This window comes from Aptenodytes patagonicus, chromosome 4, assembly GCF_965638725.1.
Source record: "Aptenodytes patagonicus chromosome 4, bAptPat1.pri.cur, whole genome shotgun sequence".
NCBI classification, from domain to species: Eukaryota; Metazoa; Chordata; class Aves; order Sphenisciformes; family Spheniscidae; genus Aptenodytes; species Aptenodytes patagonicus.
Window position 1 is genome coordinate 58,680,727 of NC_134952.1, and position 11,857 is coordinate 58,692,583.

General features: G+C 40.6%; 1 protein-coding gene across 1 annotated transcript in view; it reads left to right on the plus strand.

Annotated features, from left to right (window-relative positions):
- The window catches only part of ARHGEF38 (Rho guanine nucleotide exchange factor 38), a 36,218-nt gene extending 24,361 nt beyond the window's left edge, over positions 1–11,857 (plus strand). The window contains exons 6-14 of the mRNA XM_076337644.1: positions 691–890; positions 1,407–1,540; positions 3,194–3,298; positions 4,502–4,624; positions 7,022–7,342; positions 8,955–9,095; positions 10,265–10,463; positions 10,645–10,904; positions 11,672–11,857. Of these exons, the coding sequence (XP_076193759.1) occupies positions 691–890; positions 1,407–1,540; positions 3,194–3,298; positions 4,502–4,624; positions 7,022–7,342; positions 8,955–9,095; positions 10,265–10,463; positions 10,645–10,904; positions 11,672–11,857 (1,669 nt within the window). The remainder of the gene's footprint in view (positions 1–690; positions 891–1,406; positions 1,541–3,193; positions 3,299–4,501; positions 4,625–7,021; positions 7,343–8,954; positions 9,096–10,264; positions 10,464–10,644; positions 10,905–11,671) is intronic.

The window sequence follows — 11,857 nt, forward strand, 5'->3', positions numbered from 1 at the left end:
TGAACATCCTGTATGTTCAGCGTTCCCCCAGGCCAGATCTGGTACCCTTTGGAAGCTCGGGCATCATTAGAAATAACCTACTGGCAGCCGGCAACGGAAAACCACAGGTAAAAGACAGTAAAGCGTAAGGGTCACAGTGGCGATTTGAAAGATGTCGTGACAAGGTCATCCCAGTTACTCGCAGCAGGGAGATGTTACAATTTTAAGCCTGAGGGGCCAGAGCAGGATGTGATAGCCCCGCTCACATGTGTTTCTCAAACTTCCTGTTATTTTTTCTTCCACCTACATCTCCCTTCCTGGGTGTTGTGGTGTGTAAGTTGTACCACACACACCCTCAGACTGAGTGGGACAGTTTCAGAGGTAATGTCTAAGCAATAGTCTGGTAGGCTGCTGAAAATACAGAAAACTCAGACCTGGTGTGTATTTCTCATTGAGGGGGCGAGAGGACGGTTTCGTTTACAACAGCCCCTGTTCCCTGGCAGATGTATCTTATTTTTTTGACTTAAGTGGTAATTGCACTTCTATGACTCAGTGCAAAGCACTGCTCTGGTTTTGATATTTTCTGTAGTTGAAAGCCCAACTGAAGGATATAAAAGGCAGCAGCTTCAATGACTAGACAGAAATAATAAGAACTTTTTGTCTTCAAGGAGTTTCTCCTTATGTGACTTTTTTGTTTGGTATAAATTATAGAGGAAAGCCAAATCTAACGGACATGGGATCCCTGATGATCAAACCAGTGCAACGGGTGATGAAATACCCCTTGTTACTCTGTGAACTCTTGAATTCAACTCCTGCTTGTCACCCTGACCACAAGGCGCTACAAGATGCCCTTTTTGCTATGAAAAACATTAATGTGAACATCAATGAACTTAAAAGGAGGAAAGATTTAGGTAAGAAAAAGGCACAGTAAGTTCTTCTGTCTTTGTAGGTTTGGGCTGGCAATTACAAAAGAGGTTTCAATTTCAGTCATATCACTACAACAGTTTTGGCTGGTGCTACCCAAGTTGTGTAATACGCTACGTTTCAAGAAGGCAACAGATACCTTAATGTCACTTGTCCTCAGCCAGCTATGTTATCTGACTGGTAACTCCAGAAATATGAAAATGATAAAAGAATTCATGTTATATCCATGTTCATTGTCAGTAATGCAGTTGCAAACACTGATAATAATTAAGATGCAGTGATAGAAATATTTCTTATAGACTTGCCACATTGAAGCCCTAACTTCACTCTTCCCAAGGCTAGTGTCGATAACAGGGTTTTCATAATCTCAAGCATTTTCACATAAGATTACAGCAAGTGCCATCAAAGGGTCTGCTCTCAAATGGTTTCATATTTGTGTGCCTCTCCCTGTGAAAAGCCCTGCGAATACAGATTATTAGTGTCATGAAATTCTCTGTCTGCAGTGCTGAAGTATAAGAGGAATGATGATGATGAAACCCTTAAAGAAAAGTTTTCCCGACTGAATATCCACTCCATTAGCAAGAAATCCAAGAGGGTCACTAGCCATCTGAAAATACTGACGGGGGGAGAACCTCAGGTACTTACTCATCCAACTGCAGATTTGCATTGACAGCTTCAGTTCTGCTTTTGCACTGGGCATTTTTAAAACATGTTGGAAATGGAGTTTGTGGTGTTGCTTTTTTTCTGCATCATTTATAAAGTCATTTTCTGACTGTCACAGAAGACAGGAAAGATCTTTGTGATTGAAACAGAAAATAACGTAATGTGTTCTCCACCTTTTCCTTTTTTATGTAAGAGTTTCTCAAACTTCTGATCTTCAGCAGAGAGGAAGTTACTAGTAGTTTTGTGAAACTCAGCCTGAGAGCAGCGCTTTGCGGATAGACTGGCAATAGTTATTGTCGGTGCTGAGAATGTGTTCCGTCAGTCTTGCTCCGCATCGTAACATTCAGGTTCTGAACCCACCAAGGAAGATGAGCAATACTTACGATGAGGAAAGGCCACGGGGTTTGCCTCTACATGTGTAAGGACCTGGAACCGTCAAAACTACCAGAGACAAAGAACCCTGTGATAAGTCTGATGGGTGTTGGGTGGCCAAAAAAACTCCGCTCCTTCATAATTTTGAGGTTGTAATTCAAAACCTAGCAGGATAAACATTTTCAGGAAAGCTTAAATCTAAATCTCAAAGAAAATCAATTACAACTGACCTTGAAAATGATATCCAGTGCACCCCACTGCATGAGATGGCTGATTATACAAGGTCACTTGCTTTTCTAGATGTGACTTTACAAGATACATGCCGGTTTTTCCTGTTTTGTTTTTTGTCAGTGGTTTCCCCCTTTCTCTGACGCAAACTACCCACATTTATTTTTTCTGTTCATTTATTTGTACAGTGGAAATTTTTGTATTCAGAATGGGACACCAGCAAGGCTATAAAATCAGAGAAAAACAGGGAATTAGATGTTCTTTTTTTTCTTTAGAAGCTTCCCTTTTATGATTTTTTAGTTTTGTTTTTTTAATTAAGCTTAAAACATTTGAGAATCATTTTAGAATCAGGATACATCTGTTAAAGATTCAGCTCTCTCTCCTACTTAATTAGACTAAGTAAGTTCCCAATTCACATCTCTGAAACACGCTGTGACCCTTACAGCAAGACCACTGAAAACAAGACTTGAGATTTCTCAAATTCCACAAGTAAAAGGTAGGCAGAAATAAACGTATTTTCAGGGCTTTTTCAGCTAGCATAAAAAAGTAGTACAAGCTTATTTCCAGCTGCTGAGGTTTCTAGCTGAAGAGCTGGCATTGCTCTAGAGGTAACAGCACCACCTACAGCCTGCCTGGGGGAAATATCCCCATCACCCACAAATAAGCACCCAGGGAAGTAACGCCATGACATAAAAATATCTTATAATTTTCACCACAGTTTCCTCAAATGGAGCGACAATATACAGAAAATGAAGAGTTTTATTGGCACACGTAGGTGTGCTTGTAATAAAGCAGCTCCCTGCTTCCACAAGGATTAAAAATTAAATTCTCTGTCATGTTGCCCTGGGCCTTTGACTTTTCTTGGATTAAAACTGGAGCTTGGGAGAATTAGGGGCCGATCTGTTCTGTTTTCAAAGGGAGGAGTTCAGGGAAGGTTTGGGATTTTTTCCAGCAGTGCTCTGGACGTTTCTTTCATTAGCCAGGCTCTTTTGGGCTGCTAAAATGACAGTGCAAACATCTATTTTAGGTGAAAGATCAAACTTTTAATAAGGAAGAAAAGTTGTTTCGACGTTTAGAGAAGACTGTGAAGTTGTGTGTGAAGAACATTTCACTCTCCTCGCAACATCTACAGGTGGGTACAGGCCTTTTTGAAATCTGTGGCCACAAACCATGTCCATAACCAGTTTAACACACATTTCTGCCACTGGTTAGGCAACACCAAGTTATTTATAATCAGGCCTGTCTACATCACAATATTAAATAAATGAGCTGTGCTGCTGCTGCATTACTGAGCCCATGGCAAAGAAGTTTTGAAGCCCTTTTTCCCCTTACACAAGCAGGCTCTATGGAGACCCGTGGGTGCAGCGCAGAAAAGAAGGTGCGGTCTGGTGGCACAGTTATGACTTTCAGTCGCTGTGTGAAGTGGTCATATGGGTCATGCACACCTGCTGCAGTGCAGCACCATCTGCTTCTCATTAAAAGTGGAAGAACCGAGTTGCAGCCACATGAATTAAAATGTCCTAAAATACTGATTTTGGATGTGAAGACTCCTTCCTTTATCCTGTTGCTAGGTTGTGTTGAGGGCTAGCATTAGATGTAGAGAGTGCTCAAGTGCTGTAAATGTCTTTGCTTTAATCCTTTAATCCTCCTCTCCGAAGATGTGGGTTGGCTTGTAACTTACCAACTTTTCCCTCTCATGGACAAGTTGCCAACTTTGTAGACGGCATGAGGCCCTTCAAAGTGTAAGTGTGCCCAAACCGGAGCACAGCAAACGAAGGCTGTTTGAGAGGTAGGTAAGATCAATAGCCAGCTGGCCAGAACTTATCGTGAATGCACCTCGTTTGGTTAAGCAAACAGGGAAAGGCCAGTGAGCTCAGCCGACAAGGGTTGTTGCCTGGAATAGTGTTGACAGTTCCTTATCCAAACGGATGCACGCTTCATAAGATTAAAATTCAGAGTAAGTGAAATACACCACTGTAGTCCTATTTAGTCCTCAAAAGAGGCCTTTGAGGGTGCATGGGTCTTGAGCTGGCTTCTTGCTGAGGAGTAGCTAACTTCCATTGGGACATTCATTAGGTTGGGGCATAATTTCTTCAGTTGAACATTAACAATTTGATTCTTAAATAGTTTACATTGAAAATAGACAAAACGCAGGAAAATATTATCACAGCAAACAATCCCACAATGGCTGGAAACTGCACAGAAACTGCACAGGTGTCAGAGATGGAAAATATTTGTGATTCCATCAGTATTATTGCAGTATCTGCATGAGGGAATGCAGTATATTAAAACAGATCGTAACACAGTTTCATCTTCCTACCATCTTCTCGTTTAGGATTCTATACATCTGGCTGCACAGAATATAACTGGGCTTCAGGAAATCTTGCAAGACAAAGATGATGAAGTCAATGGCTGTTTGAAAAAACGGAACAACACTACAAATCTCTGTGAAGACCTTGTAAGTTTACGCAATGTCCAGTGTTACACGGCTATCTGTATGTGTGAGAAAACAGGTGTATGTGAGGAAGACTAGGACAGAAAAGAGCAAAAAGCCTTAGGAATCCATTGGGAAAGATGAGTGGGGTTTTTTGGTTGAGTTTCTGTAAGAAATAAGATAAAATTCAGTGTAAGTGCACAGTGTTTTCCCTAGAAGAGCTAAAGGAAACTTCTCAAGCTAAATTCCTGGGTTTAAACTAAAATCTTTGTGCTAAATTTGCATGTTTCACCTGAGCTTCAGACAAGAGCAGCAGATCTTTGCTTTGCTACTTTTGTTTCAAACACTTGCAGTTTTAGAGTGACTTTTGTGATCTTCGTTGTGCTCATGAACTATTAGCTCCTGGAATCATAGATCTATGAAAATCTCAGCTTTATTACCTTTTCAAGTAAGTTACTATCCTTCATATAGGGAAACCATGAAAAATCTGAATGTAGCCCATAGGAATTAAAAAGCAATTAAAAAAAAAAAGGTAACAGTTTTTCAACTAGTCTCTTGCGTTCAGGGTCCAAATGAACTCTAATGCCTGGCTCTACTAAGATAGACTAAAATGTTTCTTCAAAATGGGGCAGGCTGCTCCTTCACACAGCTGCTCAAGCTGGAAAATTCAGAGGTGGAGATTTTCTTATACTTTCCTAGGTTTGTGCTGACTAAAATATAGCCATTCAATCCTTTCCAAAACACTGAAAACAGATTCTGCCAAGAAACAGAAGGATCTTAGACAGACCACATCCTCCCAGATAATGACAGGGAAGTAAAATGTTGTATTTCCTTTCCTTTGAAGTTCCCGCATTTGAAAAGAATCTCAAAAACTAATCTCAATAATCAGAAAGATATTTTCAATGTCTTTACAACGAATGAGTGCATAAAGTGCAGAAGAGTACCCCTCTATCATTGCAGTGGTGAGTGCGTCCAGTATGGAAGATGCTCCCATATTCAGAAACATCAAAGAAAAGCAGAAGCAATTCGACAATAGATGAAGCAGAAAACTTTTTTTCAGAAAAAAATTTCTAACTCCTATTGGCTCATGACCCAGCTATTCTGAAGGTCTATATAATTAAAAAAAAAAAAAATCTTATTTGTTTTAACTGCGGACATTGTTATTAACCATGTTAATATCTACTTATTATCTATTTATTTCTGTGTCTTGGATTTACAGGATTACAAGGGTTCTCTATCCTATGTGTAAGGTTTTTTTTTAAAAAAACCCTTTTGTCCTGACATTGCACCATGAGTAGATGTTCTCACTGAACAACCCATGGTGTTCTTCACATGTTTTTCTGAAAGGCTGTTATCAATGGTGAGCTCAGCAATGGGCTTAGGTTAGGTTTTTTTTTCCTTTGTGCATTTGTCAATAATGAATACCTTCCTCTCTCATTATATTTTAGGGAAAATTTTAGGGCAGAAATCCACAATAGCCTCTTCCAGAAATCAGGTCCAGCAGTTTGGAATGTATCAAAAATTGGTTTGCTAAACACTGCCCAGTTTTTCAGGTGGAAGTAAAGTAGGAACTATCTAGCCAGCGTACATCATCTTGGCCTTGGAGAGCAATTCTGGAGCTAAAATGAATCTGTCCTCAACTGTGGTGTGTTACAGAGGGTAGAGGGACAGCTTCTCCTTTATTCTCACATTCAACCCAACAACTTATTTCACATAGAACGTCCAAAAGCTTTAATATGATGATGAGTTTCACTCACTACAAGCCTGTGCTGTATTTGAACAAGTGATTTACAAAAATAAATTTTATTTCATGCAATATTAATCCCTTGAGACAATTAGAGACTAATGGAAAAGTCTGAGAAAGACTTTGTTTTTTTAACCAGGTGTCTAATTTTGTTGATTACTAGAGATAAAACCAACAAGCATAACATAATTTAATCAAATCAAGTGATTGTTTGTGTTTGCTTAAACAGGAATTGAGTTACAGCTGTTTCCAGGAAAAAACAAAAAACAAACTTTGATAGCATTCAAGACTGCAAGACTGCCATTTGACAAGACCTCACTGCCTCTAGACTGTACATTGGCACAGGCCTTCCAATTATGGAAATCCCACTTCACCGATCTTTGCCCAGTTTTTCCTCAGTGGTAACACACTAAGGGCAGTACCGCTGGCTGCATGCTCCAAGGGACCATTACCATTACCAGACACTTTAAGCTGCAAACCTGTTACCTCTCCTTTGCAATGTTATGAAGGAGATTCTAACTCATGCTAGACCCTGCTTGAAGCTGCCTCTGACAGCAATGCTTTGTGAAGAGTAATTAACAGATTGCTTGATAGGCTGCCATCAGGCTTAACCTGTTACTGGGTCTGAAGAACTGTATGAATAAAGTAGTAAGTAGGTCTGTTTTATACCTTTCCAGATGGCTCAGCTGGACAAGCTTGTTTTGACTCCTCTCTCAGCACTACAAGCCTTGTTTTCAGGCCCACAGAAGCTCATCCAGAAGCGCTATGACAAGTTGTTGGACTACAACAGCTACCTTCAGAAGTCAACAGGAGAAGAGCTGGACCTGGCAAAGAAAGACTATGAGGCTCTAAATGCACAGTTAGTGGAAGAACTTCAGGTATTCAACAGAGCAGCCAAAAAGATTGTGTCAAACTGCCTGCATTGCTTCATCACCCTCCTCAGGAATATTATGTCTGCAGCACTTCAGTCAAATTCTGCTGCGGTGGTGCCTGTTCCGGTAAGTACATTAGAAATAGGTGTAGCTCCGCCTTCATTTGTCTTTTTTCTTTCTGTATGATTTGGCTAGAGTTATGTAGGACACATACCTACAAGCTACACTGCTTTTGTTTGTTCTGCTAAGCACAGTCAGGTTTGGTTTTTTTGTTTTTCCTTGCAAGCTCAGCAAAGGTTAAGTTCTGAGCTTAAGTTTTGTCAGGCCTGGACTTTTCATCGAGAATGATCCTAATGCAGCTGTTCCAGCTGCTACAGTGATAATAATAGCAAGAACATTACAGTAAGGCAAAAAGGAGGCAGCTGCTAGCATTTTAGTCTTTGTTTCTTAGCGTCTACCCTGAGTAGCCCAGAAAACACAAGAAGAGAAATTCTAAGAAGGTACATGAACACTCCCATTGCTGCTAGACCTGCAGTCACAGATGACTGCAGAAGAGAAGCAGGTTAGGAGACCTGATGAAATAATTTCTATGAAAAGCAAGTTGTTTTTAAACCCAAATATGCTGCAGAAGCTCCTGCAGACATCTCTAGGCAGCAAGGAATAGCTTTGTCTACACTGGCATTTTTAGAAAGTTCAAATCATTTCATTTATGTAGCCGAAAGTACCGAAGATGCCTGTCTGAGCTACACAGAAGGAGGGCATCAGTTCCTCCAGCCCCGCTCTACGATCATTACCTTAAGATTGAAGTTGAGAAATTATTCTTAATTTGTGTGAAAATCCTACAGCATTTCAGTTTTGCCGTACTTTTGCCTAGAGAACTTGAACCCCCTTGAGAAACACAGCTGCAACAATGCCTTCCACACATCCAAATCCACTCATCTGAACTGGAGCAAGACTCCAGATAGGAAACACATTGTAGTGAGGCAATTCTGGAGTATTCTTTTCCATCGAGGCTTGAACACAGCACTTTATAGTCAGGGGCAGCTGAAAAATTAAGCAAGCAAGGTCAGGATCAAAACATAGAGCTGCACTGTTTAATGGGTAAATGAAGGCTTTTCCCGCATGAAGAAATTGCATCCCTGTAATTTGACCATTTCATGTTTTGAAAGCTGTTTTATTGAGCACTGTTTTCTGTGAGGCTCTGCCTACAAAATTACCTTTTGTTTTTTCTGTTTATATCAGCAAATATACTTGGGGTTAGGCAGTCCAAAAGCACTTATCCAGTGCCACAGATAGAGCTTCAGCTTCCCCAACGATTTTTAACCTGGTGGCAGCACCCAGTTGCACAAACACACAGCTGTAGGGTAAACTCCTCCAGGCTTTACAGCACATTGGACACTCTGATGGCTGCCGAGATGCACGTTTCCATCTGAAAGCAGGTGGCTCAGTAGCGTAGGTGTAAGGCTGTTCATTTTCATCACTGTTTAGAGTATTTTTTAATGATTTAACTTAAATTAGTATAGCTTTTAAGTATAACAGCAATCATTAGAAACTTTCTTTAAGCAAGGGCCTTTCTTTTCTTTCCATCTCGTACCTAGCACACTATGGGCTCTGCAGAAAATAGCAGTAACTTGTCAGATTTCCTGACTCCTAGCATTCAGCCCATTAAACCAAATTTGCTCTCTCTAATCTCCTTACCATTTTGTCCATAAGATCTAACCCACCTTTGTGTTTGCAGCTGTCTTCCTCAAGCATCTGTGAAGTGCAGAATCAGTTGATGGAGGAGGTTCACAAGCTGAATTTTGTAAAAGAAAACAGCAGTGCAACCTTTATCGAGAGAAAATTGAGCTTGGAAAAAAAGAAACCTGTCCTTTCTCCAGTGAGTACCATACATCCCAATTGTGTATGAAGCATCCTCTTTGGATCGCTTTTGAAACAAAACCATTTTTATGCCACCTAGAGGTTTGGGCTTGGTCTCTTCACTGGGACTCTGAATCAGGTTGTTGGAAGGAAGCTGTTCCATTGATCAGTAACTTCTGAAGATTTTTCACTGTGTTTTCATGTTATTATCTTAAAAATCCATTTGAAATTATCTCTGATTACCCTTAGGCCTTTAAGCACAGTTAAGTCTAAGGTTGTATATGTAAACTTTGATTACTTCTTTTGTTAGCTACTCTTACAGTGTGCCTTAGTCTTCTGATTCAGAACTAATTTTTTTCCTCATCCTCAGCTGTGGTTATGCGCACTGGTGTTTACACACACATGCACACACATACACCCCCACAGCAGAAGATTCAGAAAATCCACCAGGAAATCTATGTCCCCCTGGTTCCCAATCTTATCAGATATTTCCAGAGCTTTTAGGAGTCTAGCTTACAGTGAAATAAAAACTCAAGTGCAGATTTACAGGAGAAGCTGACGAAGCTGTAGTATTCCTTTTAGCATCAGTAAGGCACGTGTTCTTGCTTCTGTGGTATGTTAAGACCACATTGATGTGCAGCACCTCTCTCCCTGGCCTCTAACCAAACCCTGAGTGAATATGCTTCCAGCAGGTAATAGCACCTTGCCCTTATTTAGCAAGGTAATTTCACTGTTTGGGTACTACTGATTTTTCTGCCTAATGCCTTATCATGCAAGTTGTTATGTGACCTTAGCACAGCTCAGCCGATTTTTGGATTACGCTTTGAGATTTACATAGGAATTCAAAGATCATTGCTACGGAAAAACAAGTAAGCAAGCGACAGTTAGCATACAGAACACCTGCTCTTTGAGAGCAGAGGACAGACTAAGAGGTCTTTAATTAGTGAAAATTCCTACATTTCTTTAAAATCTGCCGTTTATTGCTCACCTATTAATACAGCAGTTGGACAGGTCCTTTGCTGCATATGCAAAGGCGATTTTGTTACATATAGCTGTGTAACTCCTTGATCTGTGTGTAAAAATGTAGGGTCAGTTGCCACATGCAGCATACACTGGTATTTATGCATCCATGTTGCTCTAGAAAGGGCTTCAGCATTATTCCCAGTGAATAATTTTTTTGCTTTTCAGCTCGAATCCCCACGTCAAACAGAAGGCCACAGGTCCAAGCTGTTGTCTATGTACAGCACAGACTTGCTATACCAAGCTAAGCGCAAGTGCAATGCCACACAGGAATTTGATATTGATTTACATGAAGGAGAACTGGTGGCTGTTGTGGAGCAAAAGGACCCCTTCGGAAGTACGAGCAGATGGCTTGTTGACACAGGAAGTAAGTTCTCTGCACAAACATCCCAATAACAGCTTTCCTTTGGGATACTGATTTCTTTTCATTCTGGCCCCATCTGTTTGCCTCTGTCATACTGACAGCTGCATAAAATGGTTGGTTTTGAAATGGTTTTAGCAATATTTCGCTGTTTGTTTATTTTCTCTCTTTTTATTCTGGTGTCTAGTCCTTAAAGGGTATGTGTATTCCTCCTTCCTGAGGCCTTACAATCCAGCCAAAGCGCAGAAGGATGTAGCAGAAAACGGCTTCGGTGATGACGATTTTGATAATATCAGCCTCTTTGTCTCTTCACGGCCCTCTACTGACAGCAGCACAAGAAGTCCGGGGCACAAGAAGAGTGACAGCAGCTCACCTCTTCACTTCTGTGAAAATCCCACAATTAATGGCACAGAGTCTGATGCTTTTCAGGATATGGATGATCAGCACGTAAGTATGATACACACTGTGCCTGTCTTCTTGTTGTTCCTATTTCAAATCTAGAATTATACTGCTTATAATTTAAATGGTTTCCTTTTGCACCGGAAAAGACTGGCACTAATCTGTCAGTATGACATGGGAACTCGTTATCCTCTGTTCTTTGCCTTTCTTAAATAGCTACAAGGTAGGAAAAGATAATCAGTCAAACCATGAATCGCAGTAAAACACACTGTTGCATTATCCCACCCCATGTACAACGCCTCAAGGTTCTCCTATGGAGCAGGAACCTGCAAAATAGCTCAGTTTGGGTGATTTTTCCACTTACCATTGACAAGAAAGCTGTAGCAATGCTGATCAGCAAGGCACAGAAGTAACCCACGTGCCACATTTGAGTACAGGAGCTTTAGGAAAGGTGATTCTCCCTGAGGAAACCTTGCTGGAAAATTCTCCGTCCCATCCAAGGCCACTTGGTGTGAAACAGAAACAGGCACTTGGTGTGAGCTGAAAACCTTACTAGTGTAGTAAGGTGATGAGGTCTTGGAGCTTGGTTTGTTCCTCCCCATGCAGAATTCCCCAGATCCTTCAATTTTACTTTTTATTTTGGCCCTGCTCATTGTAGTCTGTCCAGCAATTGCAGACCATGTAGTTGCGTACTGGTTCATATATGTTATTACACATTTTCTGTATACAGAATTCATACTAATACACAATGACAAGGTAAACTGTGGTTACATTTCTGAATTCAGATTTTGGTTTTTGTGGCTTTGCTTTTTCAGACCTTCTATGCTGTTTACGCATTTCAAGCAAGAAATGATCAGGAACTCAGTCTTCAGGAATATCAGAAGGTTAGGATACTTCGGTTTTCTGACCTGAGTGGCAATAAAGAATGGTGGCTAGCAGAAGCAAAAGGTCAGAAAGGATATGTACCATCTAATTATCTCGGGAAGATGACATATGCTTAG